Raw genomic sequence first — 18,390 nt, forward strand, 5'->3', positions numbered from 1 at the left:
TTCAATTTTCCCAGAGGCTGGTGCGTGATAGGGGATGTGATACACCCACTCAATGCCGTGCTCTTTGGCCCAGGTGTCTATGAGGTTATTTCGGAAATTAGTCCCATTGTCTGTCTCAGTTCTCTCTGGGGTGCCATGTCACCACAGGACTTGTTTTTCGAGACCCAGGATAGTGTTCCGGGCAGTGCCGTGTGGAACGGGACAGGACATGTTTCCAGCCAGCGGGTCGTTGTTTCTACCACTGTAAGCACATGGCGCTTGCCTTGGTGGGTTTGTGGGAATGTAATATAGTCAATTTGCCAGGCCTCCCCATATTTATATTTCAGCCATCGTCCCCCATACCACAGAGGCTTTACCCCATTTGCTTCCTTGATTGCAGTGCATGTTTCACAGTCCTGGATACCTCGTGCAATAGCATCCATGGTCAAGTCCACCCCTCAGTCACGAGCCCACCTGTATGTTGCATCTCTCCCTTGATGGCCTGAGGTGTCATGGGCTCACCGAGCTAGAAATAGTTCACTCTTATGTTGCCAGTCCAGATCCACCTCAGCCACTTCAATCTTGGCAGCCTGATCCACCTGCTGGTTGTTCCGATGTTCTTCAGTGGCCCAACTCTTGGGGACATGAGCATCCACATGATGTACTTTCACAACCAGGTTCTCTACCCGGGCAGCAATATCTTGCCACAGTGTGGCAGCCCAGATGGTCTTACGTCTACGCTGCCAGTTGCTCTGCTTCCACTGCTGTAGCCAGCCCCACAGGGCATTTGCCACCATCCAGGAGTCAGTATAGAGATAGAGCCCTGGCCACTTTTCCCGTTCAGCAATGTCTAAGGCCAGCTGGATGGCCTTTACCTCTGCAAACTGGCTTGATTCACCTTCTCCTTCAGCAGTTTCTGCTACTTGTCAAGTAGGACTCCATACAGCAGCCTTCCATCTCCGATGCTTTCCCACAAGACAACAGGACCCATCAGTGAACAGGGCATATTGCTTTTCATCTTCTGGCAGTTTGTTATAGAGTGGGGCTTCTTTGGCACATGTCACCTCCTCCTCTGGTGATAATCCAAAATCTTTGCCTTCTGGCCAGTCCATAATCACTTCCAAGATTCCTGGGCGACTGGGGTTTCCTACTCAAGCCCGCTGGGTGATCAGTGCAACCCATTTACTCCCTGTAGCATCAGTTGCATGGTGTGTAGAGGGGACGTTCCCTCTGAACATCCAGCCCAGCACTGGCAGTCGGGGTGCCAGGAGCAACTGTGCCTCAGTACCAACCACTTCTGAAGCAGCTCGGACCCCTTCATATGCTGCCAGTATCTCTTTTTCAGTTGGAGTATAGCAGCCTTCGGACCCTCTGTACCCCCGACTCCAAAACCCTAGGGGTTGACCTCTGGTCTCCCCTAGTGCTTTCTGCCAGAGGCTCCACATAGGACCATTCTCCCCGGCTGCAGTGTAGAGCACATTATTTACATCTTGTCCTACCCGGAATGGCCCAGGAGCTACTGCATGAACTATTTCCTGTTTAATCTTTTCAAAGGCTTGTCGTTGCTCAGGGCCCCATTTGAAATCATTCTTTTTCCGGGTCACTTGATAGAGAGGGCTTACGATCAGACTGTAATCTGGAATATGCATCCTCAAAAAACCCACAACGCCCAAGAAAGCTTGTGCTTCCTTTTTGCTAGTTGGTGGAGATATGGCTGCTATTTTGTTGATCACATCCATGGGGATCTGACAACGTCTGTCTTGCCATTTGATTCCTAAGAACTGGATCTCTTGTGCGGGTCCCTTCACCTTACTTTGTTTTATGGCAAAACCAGCTTTCAGAAGGATTTGGACTATTTTCTCTCCTTTCTCAAAAACTTCTCCCACTGTGTTGCCCCACATGATGATGTCATCAATGTATTGAAGGTGTTCTGGAGCTTCTCCCTGTTCCAGTACAGTCTGAATCAGTCCATGGCAAATGGTAGGACTGTGTTTCCACCCCTGGGGCAGTCGATTCCAGGTGTACTGGACGCCCCTCCATGTGAAAGCAAACTGTGGCCTGCACTCTGCTGCCAGAGGGATGGAGAAGAATGCATTAGCGGTATCAATTGTGGCATACCACTTGGCTGCCTTGGACTCCAGTTCGTATTGAAGTTCTAGCATGTCTGGCACAGCAGCACTCAATGGTGGAGTGACTTCATTCAGGCCACGATAGTCTACTGTTAGCCTCCACTCTCCATTAGCCTTCCGCACTGGCCATATGGGACTGTTAAAGGGTGAGTGGGTCTTACTGATGACTCCTTGGCTCCTCAGTTAGTGAATGAGTTCATGGATGGGGATCAGAGAGTCTCTGTTGGTGCAATATTGCCCCCAGTGCACTGTTGTGGTGGCAATCAGCACCTGTTGTTCTTTGACCTTCAACAACCCCACAACAGAAGGGTCCTTCAAGAGGCCAGGCAAGGTAGACAGCTGTTTAATTTCCTCCTTCTCCAAGGCAGCTACACCAAAAACCCACCTGTACCCTTTTGGGTCCTTGAAATACCCTCTCCTGAGGTAGTCTATGCCAAGGATGCACGGAGCCTCTGGGCCAGTCACAATGGGGTGCTTTTGCCACTCATTCCCAGTTAGGCTCACTTTGGCCTCCAATACAGTTAGCTCTTGGGATCCCCCTGTCACTCCAGCAATGCTGATGGGTTCTGCCCCTTTATAGTTTGATGGCATTAGGGTGCACTGTGCGCCGGTGTCCGCTAAAGCTTTCTACCTCTGTGGGTCGGACGTGCCAGGCCATCGGATCCACACAGTCCAATAAGCCTGGTTATCCCTTTCCTCCACCTGGCTGGAGGCAGGGCCCCTCTAGTCTTGATCATGGCAGTCACAACTCACTTCCTGTAAATGTGAATCAGGAGTCCCTCTATTAGGCTTAGAAATAAAATCAGCGCTTCTACTCCGTCTGGGGACTTGCTCCCTGGAAACTGGAGCAGCAGCTCTCCTGGAAGAGCCTCCCTGAGTGACTCTTCTTCCTTGCAGCTCACGTACCCGCGCCTCTAGGGTCGAGGTAGGCTTGCCATCCCACCTCATCATGTCCTCTCCGTGGTCGTGCAGGTAGAACCATAGGGTGGCCCGTGGTGTGTATCCCCTCTTTTGAGCCAAAGGACGCTTATCCCTAACAGTTGAGACACTACTCTGTAGAGGTGGGGAGCAGGACATATCTTCTTTGAGTTGCTGGACCTCTTGGGATAGTTTCTCCACAGCAGAGATGAGCGAGGAAGAGATATTTGCTTCGTAATCCCGGAGTCTATCAATCACCTCCGCCACCGTTGGTGTCTCGTCATCTTTCCAGGACATTACTGCCAATGAGTTTGCATGAGAAGATGGTGCGCTCCGTACAAACTTCCGCCACATGGGTCGTGTGCACTCGGCTTCATCTGGATCTTTGGATGACCGTTGATCGTCCAGGTCACCATAAATCACCTCAAGCACGGCTAATTCCCTTAGATACTGGATGACTTTCTCCATGGTCATCCATTTTCCTAGGCAAAATACAGTATCTTCTTTGAAGGTGTACCTTTCTCTCACTCCGGACAGGAGTCACCCCCAGAGGCTGAGGGCTTGTGTTTTTTTCCCCAATTGCTTTGTCAACGCCCCCTTCCCCAGAAAGGGATCCCAGTTGTTTGGCTTCTTTTCCCTCTAGTTCCAGGCTACTGGCCCCATTAGCCCAGCATTGGAGCAGCCAGGTGACAATGTGCTCACCTGAACACGGGCTATAATCTTTTTGCATATCTCACAACTCGCTCAAGGACAGGGATCGGGTGGTCTCTCTTTCATTTATTACTTCTTCCTTCTCTCCCCTTGACGGCCCTGCTTTTTCATCTTCCCGTTCTAAATGAGTTGACGTCTGCTTCCAATATTTCGTCTTGTGTATGGGGGCGACGGATACTGGCATGGGTTGATTCTCTGAGCCAGCTCCAGTACTTGTTGTGGGGGTTTGAGTGGCTGCAGTGCCTGTCCTCAGGGCTGGAGTGACTACAGTGCCAGTCACTTTGCATTTCAATCCAGAGACATTCTCTTCACCTTGGGAGCCCTGAATACTGTTGAGCAGGGCTCAGTATGCATGGGCCAGGCCCCAGCATGTTGCAGTTATCTGTGTCTGTCTGGAGTTCCCAGCATAACAATATACTTTCTCCAAATATTCTACTAGTTTTTCAGGATTCTGCACTTGTTCGGGGGTGAAACTCCAAAACACTGGGGGTGCCCACTGCCCTAGGTATTTGCCCATGCTATCCCACATACCCTGCCACTCATAACTATCAAGCCTTGGGGCAGATTTCTGGGTGATATTCTTAAGTAGCTTAGTCAAAACCAAAACAACATGCCCAAAAACTAACAATAAGTGCACCTTAACCACCCAAGGATGTTCAAGATACAAAAACGTTGCTGTAACAAAGGCACAGACATCATAGAACAAAGTTGCAAAGGTACTATTCTGTATTTCCTCCATATAAAATCTCTCCGAGGAGGAGGTATAATTGCTAATTGCCTCAACAAGGGGGTATCCAAAGTACAGTAACTGTTTCAGCAAAAAAACAAAATACCAGATAAAGCTGAAAACGAGTGTTAGTATAATAATTCTTGTAGGCAAAACGTTTCTAATGACAGCAGAACACAGCAGACTAAACAAACCAACACCAATCTTTAACACCAACTGCAAAAAGGACAACATGGTGCTGTGACCAGCAGATGTTGTTATCTCCAACCCTTGAGCCCCATGTTGGGCGCCAAAAAGACTGTCGTGGTTTAGCCGGCAGCTCAGCCCCACACAGTCGCTCGCTCACTCCCCCACCGGTAGATGGGGGAGAGCAGCAGAAGGGTAACGCTCGTGGGTTGGGATAAGAACAGTTTAATAATTAAAATTAAAAGAAACAACAACAGAAATGCAATGGAAAGGAGAACAACGAGAGGCGCAAAGCCCCGGGGTAGGGGGGAAGGGAGGGGGGAGGGGAACGAACCACCAAAAACCGCACCGGACGCACCTGCTTACTGCCCGCCAACCTGAGGCCTCGCCGCCCCCAGCCACAAACTGCCACCCCTCAATATACTGGTCATGGTGTCAGATGGTATGGAATGAACATGCCATTGGCCAGTCGGGGTCAGCCACCCCCACCACGGCCCTGCCCCTCCCAGCCCCCCCCCCGCCACTCGGCAGAACGGGGGAAGCTGGAAAGGTAGCCGACCCCCCACAGTGAGGAGAATTAACCCCTTCTCAGCCAAAACCAGCACATTGTGAAATCTGGGTCCTGTTGTCTTGTGGGAAAACACTGGAGATGGAAGGCTGCTGTATGGAGTCCTACTTGACAAGTAGCAGAAACTGCTGAAGGAGTAGGTGAATCGAGCCAGTTTGCAGAGGTAAAGGCCATCCAGCTGGCCTTAGACATTGCTGAATGGGAAAAGTGGCCAGTGCTCCATCTTTACACTGACTCCTGGATGGTGGCAAATGCCCTGTGGGGCTGGTTACAGCACTGGAAGCAGAGCAACTGGCAGCGTAGACGTAAGACCATCTGGGCCGTCACATTGTGGCAAGATATTGCTGCCCGGGTAGAGAACCTGGTTGTGAAAGTACATCATGTGGATGCTCACGTCCCCAAGAGTTGGGCCACTGAAGAACATCGGAACAACCAGCAGGTGGATCAGGCTGCTAGGATTGAAGTGGCTGAGGTGGATCTGGACTGGCAACATAAGGGTGAATTATTTCTAGCTCGGTGGGCCCATGACACCTCAGGCCATCAAGGGAGAGATGCAACATACAGGTGGGCTCGTGATCGAGGGGTGGACTTGACCATGGATGCTATTGCGCAGGCTATCCATGAATGTGAAACATGCGCTGCAATCAAGCAAGCGAAACGGGTAAAGCCTCTGTGGTATGGGGGACGATGGCTGAAATATAAATATGGGGAGGCCTGGCAAATTGACTATATCACACTCCCAGAAACCCGTCAAGGCAAGCACTATGTGCTTGCAATGGTGGAAGCAACCACCAGCTGGCTGGAAACATATCCTGTGCCCCACACCACTGCCCGGAACACTATCCTGGGTCTCGAAAAACAAGTCCTGTGGCGACATGGCACCCCAGAGAGAATTGAGTCAGACAATGGGACTAATTTCCGAAATAACCTCATAGACACCTGGGCCAAAGAGCATGGCATTGAGTGGGTGTATCACATCCCCTATCATGCACCAGCCTCTGGGAAAATCAAAAGATACAATGGAATATTAAAGACTACGCTGAGAGCAATGGTGGGGTGGAACATTCAAGCACTGGGATACACATTTAGCAAAAGCCATGTGGTTAGTCAACACGAGGGGATCTGCCAGGCGAGCTGGCCCTGCCCAATCGGAACCCTTACGTGCTATGGAAGGGAATAGAATCCCTGTAGTGCACGTGAAAAATATGTTGGGCAAAACAGTCTGGGTTATTCCTGCCTCAGGCAAAGGCAAACCCATTCGTGGGATTGCGTTTGCTGGAGGACCTGGGTGCGCTTGGTGGGTGATGCGGGGTGATGGAGGAGTCTGGTGTGTACCTCAAGGGGATTTGTTTTTGGGTGAAAACAGCCAATGAACTGAATAATATGCTTTTAATTGCTGTATAATGTTGTATGTCATCACTACTATGGTTGCTATATGCCATATCAATGGTATCATGGTGGGAATCTCCCAATTAATAATAATAAATGAACTTTCAATTGAACCAAGCAAAGTGCAGCAGTGATAGAACAAGGACTAACAGTGCAGTGGTGATGAAACGAGGATTGATTTCAGCATGCAACAATCCAACACCACACACAGCACCTCTCTGAAAGACTCTTACAATAGATGAGACCCAAAGTCATGGACTAAATTAACTCAATGGACATTTCACAGGCATTGTACAGGGGTGGTCCATAGACTAGGGGAATGATAAATGAAATCTGTATATCGTGTTAAAGGATGAGAAGGTGGGTAGGGATTATTGAAATTGTATTGGGTAGTATGGGACCTGAGCATTATGTAAATGGTATGGAATAAGGGGTGGATGCTGTCATGGTTTTAGCTGGGATAGAGTTAATTTTCTTCACTGTGGCTGGCATAGCGCTGTGCTTTGAACTTAGCATGAAAACAATGTTGAGATAATACACAGATGTTTTGGGCTGTTGCTGGGTAGTGCTTGTACTAGTCAAGGACTTTTCTAGATTCCCATGCTCTCCTGGGTGCACAAGAAGCCAGGAGGGGAGGGGGCACAGCTAAGAGAGCGGATTCAAACTGGCCAAAGGGATATTCCATATCATGTAACGTCACGCCCAATATGTTAACTGGGAGGAGCTGGCTGGGGGAGGGAGGCAGCAATCACGGCTCGGGGACCGGCAGCATTGGTCGGTGGGTGGTGAGTGGCTGTATCATTCATGTTTCTGTGTTTTTTTTCCTTCTTTTTTTCTTTTCCTTCCTTTTCCATTTTATGATATTAACATTATTGTCATTATTATCATAATCATTTATCATTATCATTTTATTGTAATCATTAAACTGTGCTTATCTCAACCCACAAGTTCTTTTGCCCTTCTGATTCTTTTCCCCATCCCACAGGGGTGGGGGGAGTGAGCGAGCAGCTGCATGGTGTTTAGTTGCCAGCTGGGGCTGAACCATGACCCGTTACTTGATGAGCATGGTCACCTCACAAACAGGGACATAGACAAGGCAGAGGTGTTTCATGCTTTCTTCGCCTTGGTCTTCAACACCGATGGTATCGAAGCTAGTGAACCATGACTGTGGGAATGATAAACTCCCAATCAACCCTGAACTTGTGTGGGACTTGTTGCTCCAGCTGGATCCCTGTAAGTTGATGGGGCCTGATGAGATTCATCCAAGGGTATTTGAAGAGCTGGCTGATGTCATGGTGAGACCTCTCTCAACGATTTTTCAATGTTCTTGGGAATCTGGAGAGGACACAGTTGACTGGAAGCTGGCAAACATTGTCCCAATCTTCAAGAAGGCCAAAAGGAATGACCCCGGTAACTACAGGTGTGGGATTTATTGAAAAACACCTGAAATGCAACGCAGTCATTGGTCCCAGCCAGCATGGATTCACAAGGGGAAAGTCCTACTTAACAAACTTATTTTCCTTCTATGACAAGGTTACCCACCTAGTTGACCAAGGGAAGCCGGTCGATGTAATCTTTTTGGATTTCAGTAAAGCTTTCGATACTGTCTCTCACAGTATCCTCCTGGACAAAATGTCCAGCATACAGCTGGGTAAACACGTAATGCAATGGGTGAGCAATTGGCTGACAGGTCAGGCTCAAAGGGTTATAGTAAATGGGGTTACATCGGGCTGGCGGCCAGTCACTAGCAGGGTTCCGCAGGGATCCATCTTAGGGCCAGTACTCTTTAATGTCTTCATAAATGACTTGGACACAGGACTTGAACTAATTAAGTTTGCTGATGACACAAAATTGGGAGGAGCTGTTGACACTCTCGAGGGCAGAGAGGCCCTGCAGAGAGATCTATACAAATTAAAGAGCTGAGCAATCACGAGCTGTATGAATTTTAACAAGGGCAAGTGCCAGATTTTGGACCTGGGGCATGGCAGCCCTGGTTGTACATACAGACTTGGGAAGGAGAGGCTGGAAAGCAGCTCTGCAGAGAGGGACCTGGTGGTTCTGGTTGACAGAAAGTTGAACATGAGCCAAGAGTGTGCCCTGGGCACACCCAACCGAGTCCTGGGGTGCATCAAGCACTGTATTGCTAGCCGGTCGAGGGAGGGGATTGTCCCGCTCTACTCTGCACTGGTGCGGCCTCACCTCGAGTACTGTGTGCAGTTTTGAGCACCACAGTACATTAAGGAAATAAAGCTACTAGAGAGTGTCCAGAGGAGGGCCACGAAGTTGGTGAAGGGTTTAGAGGGGAAGCTGTATGAGGAGCAGCTAAAGTCACTTGGTTTGTTCAGCCTGGAGAAGAGGAGACTGAGGAGAAACCTCATCCGGGTCTGCAGCTTCCTCACAAGGGGAGGAGGAGTGGTAGGCGCTGATCTCTTCTCTCTGGGCGACCAATGACGGGACCCGAGGGAATGGCAGGAAGATGTGCCAGGGGAGGTTTAGGTTGGATATTAGGAAAAGGTTCTTCACCCAGAGGGTGGCGGAGCACTGGAACAGGTTCCCCAGGGAGGCTGTCACAGTGCCAAGCCTGGTGCTATTCAAGAAGCACTTGGACAATGCCCTCAGAGATATGGTGTGAATTTTGGGTTTGTCCTGTGCAGGGACAGGAGTTGGCCTCGATGATGCTTGCAGGTCCTTTCCAACTCGGGACATTCTATGATTCTATTAATCTATGGCTGTGTCAGGCGCAGGGCAGCCCTTTACCTCTTCTCCTTCTTCTTACAGAGGTCACCCCTGTAGTCCTGTCCTTTCCCACTACCAAAGCCTTACCACTTAAACCCAATACACTATGTATACCATAAATGATTGCTGTCTGTAGAAAAATTAGTATGATATCACAAGCAGAAGTTTTACTTTAAGTAAAAATGTACCAATAAGAAATTGATTTCTTTAATGGAATCTTTGTGTTTGAAGGGAAACAGCATTTGGGACATTCCAGTATAGCAGCAACTGAAAGGCAAAAGGTTGGGTTAATAATTTGGCCTAAGCCATAGGCTGTACTGTTCTAAGTTGGTCTGTATTACACTGTTTTGTTATGTGAAGTCAATACAGTTTATTTGCTTCTGTTTGGACAATTTTCCTCCAGTTTGTAGTACTTGACATTGTCCAAACATCTCATAAGGAATCAGAAAAAGAAAAGGAAGCAGCAAGAAGGGGGATAAACATTCTCATGTTATGCTCTGCTTTCCGAAAATCTGGTTCCAGGGATAGAGTCCCTTTGTATTTACTTATAATAGGTAGCATGAGAAGTTTATATGCTGCTTTATATACTTATGTAAATTTTTAATTTATGTCCCTTTGATTTTTTTAAAAATATATATTTTTTTTTACAGCCTATTGATGGCTTGCATGAAAAAGGAATGGTTGAAGATATTCGTTGTAGCCCTATGAAGAGTATGTGACCTCCTCACCCTGGAATGGGCCCACCTCAGAGTCCAATGGACCAGCATAATCAAGGTTCATATATATTATGCATGCAGTATGATTTTTGGGACCCTTTTGTGCTACAGGAAGTCACAAGTTCCTTGGAACAAGTTTCTCTGTGCTCTGTTTGGAAAAGATAAATTCTGATATTGAAGGGAGTAGAGGAATAACTTAATTATCTTACTTTTTGGAGTGTTCATCAACCATGTACTGAAACATAGGGGTAATTTAAGGATTTGGGTAAGGTTATAATCTGTGACCTGGGTAACTTTCTACGATCTTTAGAAAATCACTAAAGTCCATTATAGATTTCCTTTTTTTAAAACAGTTTTCTTCTTTTTTATGTCAGTATTGTAAACATAAGTGCATTAAAGAGTTTGATTGGTTTGAATCCTATGATGAAGGAATCACAAGGGAGAAGTCAAACCATCCTGGAGTGGCCTTATTTAATATCTGCTGTGTTTGATCAAGTACTGTTTGTAGGTTTTGCCAAAAAATTGTGCCCAACAACAGAAACAAAATAGAAGCTAATTTCATCATATGTCTTCTTCATGTCCTTTAGTTCACAAGGTAAAAGGAAATGTATTCTGTAAGCAGCTCAGTATATTGAAAATGTAACTGACAACACCTATCTTCATTAATTACTTTAGCAGATAAGGTTTTGTATATTGCATAATTAGTTGAATTACAGCAATGCCTGAAGACCCTGACTAGAATTAGGAGCCCTGTTTTACCAGTCCCTGTACAAAGCTATTAAGAGATGGTCACTTTTTTGGATGTGTTTTTTTGTGTTTGTTAGATTGGATAAGGCAAATGGTGGGAAGAGAAAATGGATATAGATTAGCAGAATGTCTTTGCTTGAACTGCTGTGTGACTCTGAGTGGGCTGTGACTGGGATCCTGGTCAATACTTGTTCTTGTACCTTGAACATTGGAAAGTACTGTTTTTCAGTTTACACCTTTCACTACCAATTAAGTGAAATAGAACTGACTTCTGAAGATACAAATTCTCCATCAAAGTGTTTTTCCGCTGATTTCAGTGGAATTCAAGCATGCTCATCTGAGAGCAAAATTTTACCCGAGTATGCATTCAAAGACAGTTTTGCTTGCAACAAATGTGTTTCCTAAAATGAACAGAATGTTTACTCTGAAAATGAAAACTGGTTCAATTTAAACATAATGTGCTAAAAATACAGTACAATACTTAGCACTGTTGGTCATGGCTCATGCATGGGACTTCTCTGTGCTACAATAAAACTAATAAGCAGTAATAACAATAATAGACATGTATAGTGCTTGACTTGCTTCTGCATAGCATTCTAATTTAGAAGAAAAGTAGTACTAAGCAAAATTAATATAACCCATATTAAATGGACTAAAACTTGTTAAGTGATAGCCTACAAAAATAACTAAATAGTGAATCGTCAACCAGTTGGGGACGTTTCTAGTTGGTCTTGCGGGATTCTGAATATATTTGTCATAAATATATGTCATAAACTCATTGCTGGTAGAATATGCAGATAACAGTGGTGTAGCAGTAAATAACAAAAGGAACAAGATGATTATATATACTGATCAAGATCATAGAAAGATACCAATGAACTGAAACAAACCAAAAAACCCTCTTGTTTTTTCATGGAATTTGGAACTAAATAAGTGCAATTATTGTGATACAGCAGTAAAATCCACTCCAATTACAATGTTTGATGTGCTTTGTTTATAGTTGATAAAAGAACTTGAAATGCAAAGATAAGCACTGCAGGGATTTTAAGGCTCTGGGACCTAACCTCTATACATTTTTAATCACAAAGCAGTATTTGCTGAGCTTTTTACAATAAAGCTACCTAAATTTATGTTAACATAGAGCTCACCAAGTTACTGCTTCTTCACAGAGAATATTGATATTTACTGTCCCTACTGTTCTTAAACTTATCTGCACTTTCTTTTCTGACCTTTTCAGCCTTTTAAAAATGAGAAAAATCTATTTGGTCATCTTATCCATCTGTCTGCCGGTGGAAGACTACCTCTCAACAGTATATTTCTCCAGCCCTAATTTTGAATTAATTGCATGCTTGGGGCTTTCATATCTTTCTCTTAGTTGACAGTTTCACAAGAGACGATATTAGCACTGGCCATATTACCAATGAGGAAAATTTTATACATAGCTTACCTTAAATAAATGTTCTTGTAGCTTCAGTCCTGTCTGAATATATTTCTCACTGTACATTTCTTCTAAGATGTTATGTGCTCTCACTGTGTATTGTGAATGCCTTCTGAGACTACATTTAATTAATGAAAAAAGTGTTAATCAACCTAAATGAGCCATTGAACTAAATTTCTTCAATTCTGGTCTATATCTCCTCCTCCCAAAATTTATTTGCATTCATCATTTCAATAAAAATCCCATCCCCACCCCCCTGCCATCAGTTGTATTGGAACTGAAAGCAGTTGAAATTTTAATGTATATGGTCCACATACATTTTCATCATTTAAGTAATCTTAATATTTAGTGGTAGTTAAAAGTTTAGTTGACTTAAGCACTGTTGAATATTCTACCACTTGGAATGGTAGAATCTTGACTACGCATCTAGTGCTATCTATTATGGTATTGTGGTTTAGAATTAATAATGTCATCCACTGTTTATTCATAGAGTGGAAAAAGAGTACGAGTTTTCCTCAGCTTTCAGCTCCCATTTTCTCAACTTTGAAAGAATTAGTCCAAATAAAGAAAAAGGTATATTTGCATCTGCTGAATAAAATGAAAGCAGAAGCAATTAAGGCAAAAAAATTATGTATGCTCCGCACCCTCCCACCCCCCCACCCCCACTTGCTTCTGGAGAAGTGTTAGAACTAGGATTTGTTCCACTGTGAAGACTGAAAATACTTACTTTATTCTGAAAATGCTTACTTTATATAACACATGATGCTAGGACATACTTGTGTAGATCAAGTTGTATAAAAGTTTGAAAAAAATTTGTCTGCTAATTATTTATATATTGTTAAGAAAGCCTTTTAACTTCCTAAAATTCGAGAAGGACTCACAGGAACAGCCTCTTCTATTAGGGGTCATAGAGAAGATGGTGCCAGACTATTCAGAGGTGCCTGCTGCCTAGCAAGAGATATTCCAATTGTGCATAAGGAAAAAAAAAGATTCACAGTGAGAGTTGTACGGCACTGGAACAGAGGCCCACAGAGGTCTTGGAGACTTTCAAAGTTTGCCTGGATAAGGCTCTGAGCAATCTGATCTAACTTTGAAGTTAGCCCTGTTTTGAGCAGAAGGTTAGAATACATGACCTCCAGAGGTCCAACCCAGATGATTCTATGAATCTATTTTTATATTTTAACAAGATACTAATGTTTAATTTTAAATAATTTGGTAAAAGAAAGTATATTCATATCAGAAAAAAAAAAAGCTGATTGTTTCCATTAGAATTATAGCATTAAAGTCTTTGTTATTAGGGTACTATATGCATCTCTGATTTAAGTTGTCTTTGTAGCTCTGCATTTTAAATAGCAATGAATTAATACTTTTGTAATGCAGAGTATTGCATAGATATATGGTTTACATTAGGCCCAGATGCAAGTGGCAGAAAATTCACATGAAATCTTCTTGTCTGTATCTTTAATATTCTTTAACCCTATATCTTTAACTTTTTTTTTTATATATACCAGATAACCTTTACCTTCATCAGTCTCCATCATAAGTTTCTACCTTATTCAGCACTTATGTGCATGCTCATCTGTAGTAGAGCATGTGTAGACAGGAAAAATCAAGTGGTATAGAAGCTTTATGAGTACAAACTTGCAAGTACTGTCGCTGGTAAAACATTGAATCACAGAATATTGAGGTCAGAAGGGAACTCTGGAGATCATCTAGTTCAACCCCCCTGCTCAAAAACAGGTCAGCTACAGCAGGTTGCTCAGGATCTTGACCAGTTGGGTTTTGCATATCTCCAAGGATAGAGACTCCAGAATCTCTCTGGGCAACCTGGTCCAGTGTTTGACCACCCTCACAGAAAAAAAAAAAAGCTTTTTCTTACGTCTAAGTGGAGTTTCTTGTATTTCAGTTTGTGCCTATTGCCTATTGTCCTTTCAGTGGGCACCACTGAGAAGAGTCTGGCTCCATTTTCCCATCCCATCTCGCTCAATCGCTCCTCATATTTCAAATGCTCTGATCATACTTCATATTTGTGGCCCTTTTCTGGGCTTGCTCCAGTATGTCCATGTCTCTCTTGTACTGGGAAGCCCAGAACTGGACACAGTACTCTAGATGTGGGCTCACCAATGCTGAGTAGAGGGGAAGAATTGCCTCCCTTTATCTGCTGGCAACACTGCCTAAAGCAGCCCAAGATGCTTTTAGCTGCCTTTCCTGCAAGGGCACATTGTTGGCTCACGTTACACTTGATGTCAACAAGGACCCCCAGGTACATTTCTGCAAAGCTGTTTTCGAGCTGTTTGGCCTCCAGTCTGTATTCGTGAGTGGGGTTATTCCTTCTCAGGGGCAGGACTGGGCATTTCCCTTTGTTGAATTTTATGAGGTTCCTCTCTGCCCATTTTTCCAGCCTGTTGAGGTTCCTCTGAATGGCAGCACAACCATCTGGTGTATCAGCCACTCCTTTCCAATTCTTTATCATCTGCAGACTTGCTGAGAGTGCACTCTGTCCCATCATTCAGGTCATTAATGAAGATGTTGAACAGTACTGACTGTAGTATATCTCATATCTCACCAATTTGGTTATAAGGATGCTATGGGAGACTCTGCCAAAGGCCTTGCTAAAGTCAAGGTAAACAACATGCACTGCTCTCCCCTAGTCTACCAAGTGAGTCATCTCATCATAGAAGGCTAGCAAGTTGGCTAAGCTTGATTTCCCCTTCATAAATCCATGCTGACTACTCCTAATCACCTTCTCATCTTTCATGTTTGGAAATGGATTCCAGGATTATTTGCTCCATCACCTTCCCAGGGACAGAGGTGAGGCTGACTAGTGTGTAGTTCCCTGGATCCTCCTTCTTGCCCTTCCTGAAAATAGGAGTGACATTTGCTTTCTTCCAGAACTCAGGAACCTCTCCTAGTCATGATGACCTTTCAAAGATAATCAAGAATGTCCTTGCAATGATATTGGCCAGTTCCCTCAGCACTCATGGGTGCATCCTATCAGGTCCCATGGTCTTGCGTACGTTCAGATAGTTTAAATGTTTCCCTAAGTTTATCCGCCTCTATTGAGAGTAAGTCTTCCTTTCTCTAGACTTTCCTTTTAGTCTCAGAGGCCTAGGATTCCTGAAGAATGGTCTTACCAGTAAAGACCAAGGCAAAGAAGCATAGAATCATAGAATCATTAAGGTTGGAAAAGACCTCCAAGATCAAGTCCAACCGTCGACCCAACAATCCCATGCTTCCTAAACCATGCCCTGAAGTGCCATGTCTACACATTTTTTGAACACCTCCAGGGATTGTGGCTCCACCACCTCTCTGGGCAGCCTGTTCCAATGCTTAACCACTCTTTCAGTAAAGAATTGGGAGAGAAGCAGAATCAGAATGGTAAAATAAGAAAACTCCTGGGTTGAGATAAGAACAGTTTAATGATTGAAATAAAATATAATAATAATTACAACAATAACAACAACAACAACAATAATAATTAATTGTAATGAAAAGGAAAACAACAAAAAGAGAGAGAGAAACAAAACCCAGGAAAAACAAGTGATGCAACCGCTCACCTCCTGCTGACTGACACCCAGCTAATCCCTGAGCAGTGATTGCAGCCCCCCCCCGGCCAACTCCCCCCAGTTTTTATATACTGAGCATGAAGTCTTATGGTATGGAATATCCCTTTGGCCAGTTTGGGTCAGCTATCCTGGCTATGGTCCCTCCCAGCTTCTTGTGCACCTCCTCGTTGGCAGAGCATGGGAAGCTGAAAAGTCCTTGACTAGTGTAAGCACTGCTTAGCAACAACTAAAACATCAGTGTGTTATCACATTATTCTCATGCTAAATCCAAAACACAGTACTATACCAGCTACTAGGCGGAAAAATAACTCTACCCCAGATGGAACCAGGAAAATCACCAGCAATATATTTATGAATATATGTGTAAGCCATTTTGTTATTAATCTTTCTATTGAATAACCTCAGTAATTTTAGCTTTTTACCCTTAATATGTCTTATTCTCCCTTTTCATGCTTGCCTCAACTTTTTCTTTCTGTCTTTCCCTTAGGTTCTGTGCTGGTTTTGGCTGAGAAAGGATTAATTCTCTTTACTGTATTGCCTGTAGTAGTCAGGGACCTTTCCAGGTTCCCATGCTCTGCCATGTGGGCAAGAGGCCGGGAGGGGCAGGGCCACAGCCAAGACAGCTGACCCCGACTGGCCAATGGGATGTTCATTCCATACCATGTTACGCCATGACCTGTATATTAACAGGGGCAGTTGGTGCATGGGGGTGGTTGCAGCTTGGGGACTGGTGGTATTGGGTTGGTGGGTGGTGAGTGGCTGCGTCATGTGTGGTTTGTTTTGGTTGCTCATTCCCCCTCACCCTCCCCCACGCCCCAGGTTTCACGCCTCTCATTTTTTTCCTTTCCATTGCATTTTTTGTTGTTGTTTTATTTTAATTATTAAACTGTTCTTATCTCAACCCACGAGCTTTACCCTTCTGATTCTCTCCCCTGTCCTACCGGTGGGGGAGTGAGCGAGCGGCTGTGTGGGGCTGAGTTGCTGGTTAAGCCACAACAGGTTCCTTACTTTTTCTTATTTTCAACAGGGTCTTCTTTTCTTGTATTTTGCTCTTTATAAAACTGAATTCTCAGTCTTTTTCTGTCTTATCTGATCTTTTCCCAACTAAAACTTCTTCTTCTGTCCTGACCTTCCATTTCCTTTTCCTATTTTTGAGAAAACAACAAAACAAAACAAACCACAACTGTCGTGGTTTAGCCTCAGTCAGCAACCAAGCACCATGCAGCCGCTCGCTCACTCCACCCTGGTGGGACAGGGGAGAGAATTGGAAGAGTAAAAGGGAGGCAACTCATGGGTTGAGATAAAGACACTTTAATAGGTAAAGCAAAGGCTGTGTGCAGAAGCAAAGGAAAACAAGGAATTCATTCACTACTTCCCATGGGCAGGCAGGTGTTCAGCCATCTCCAGGAAAGCAAAGCTCCATCACGTGTAATGTTTACTTGGGAAGACAAATGCCATTACTCCAAACGTCCCCCCTTCCTTCTTCTTCCCCCAGCTTTATATACTGAGCATGACGTCATACAGTATGGAATATCCCATTGGTCATTTTGGGTCAGCTGTCCTGGCTGTGTCCCCTCCCAGCTTCTTGTGCACCTGGCAGAGCACGGGGAGCTGAAAAGGTCCTTGACCAGTATAAGTGCTACTTAGCAACAACTAAAACATCTCTGTATTATCACCACTGTTTCCAGCAAAAATCCAGAACATACTAGTCTCATACTAGCTACTATGAAGAAATTTAACTCTATCCCAGCTGAAACCAGGACAACAACCTACCCCAAATCTTCTGTTCTTTTTTCATTGTCCTTTCTCTGTTATTTTTAATGTGTACTTTACTGTAGGATTTTAGTATCCTTAGACCCTACCTTTCATTAACTTTTAATTCTATAGCACCCTCATGTCTCAGCTTGTATGAATTCTGAATTTACAGCTACTGGCATCTCACCAGTCAAAATTTGTAGAGTTCCCCTATGCTGCCCTTACTGGAAACACAGTGAAATAAGGGAAGGAGTAAAATCGCTTGTTACTGTGACCAGGACTAGGTATGGATAAAGTTGGTATAGTTTCAGTTCAGAATGTCAGATCAGCCAAGGAGTCACAGGAGTAGATTTGATTCCACAGAACTCAGGGAAGTATGCATGAATTTTTGAGTTCCGTGACCTGTAACTTGGTCAAAGACTGTGAAAGGGAGCTAGGGAGATTTGTTGTTTTGTAAGGCTCATCCGGTTGATACTGTGGTGGGTTAACCCCAGCCAGCAACTAAGCACCCACCAGCTGCTTCCTCACTCCCCTGCCTCCCCCAACAGTATGGGAGAGAGAATCAGAAGGCCAAAAGGAAGAAATTACTTGTGGGTTGAGATAAAGACAGTTTAATAGGATGGGAGAACTGGGTTTGTTCAGCCTTGAGAAAAGGAGGCTTAGAGGGGATCTCATCACCATGTACCAGTACTTAAGGGATAGCTACAAAGAAGATGGAGACTCCCTTTTTACATGGAGTCACATGGAGAGGACAAGGAGGAATGGACACAAGTTGCTCTTGGGGAGATTACGACTGGACACGAGAGGAAAATTTTTCACAGTGAG

The 18,390-nt window shown here is 44.6% G+C and overlaps 1 protein-coding gene across 2 annotated transcripts in view; it reads left to right on the plus strand.

The window, feature by feature from the left end:
• Nucleotides 1-18,390, plus strand: part of LOC142049639 (SWI/SNF-related matrix-associated actin-dependent regulator of chromatin subfamily A member 2-like) — a 124,515-nt gene that overhangs the window by 18,359 nt on the left and 87,766 nt on the right. For both annotated transcript variants that reach the window (XM_075077517.1, XM_075077516.1), the window contains exon 2: nt 9,994-10,117. In XM_075077517.1, the coding sequence (XP_074933618.1) occupies nt 10,078-10,117 (40 nt within the window). In that variant the 5' untranslated portion in view covers nt 9,994-10,077. The remainder of the gene's footprint in view (nt 1-9,993; nt 10,118-18,390) is intronic.

This window comes from Phalacrocorax aristotelis, chromosome W (genome assembly GCF_949628215.1).
Source record: "Phalacrocorax aristotelis chromosome W, bGulAri2.1, whole genome shotgun sequence".
NCBI classification, from domain to species: Eukaryota; Metazoa; Chordata; class Aves; order Suliformes; family Phalacrocoracidae; genus Phalacrocorax; species Phalacrocorax aristotelis.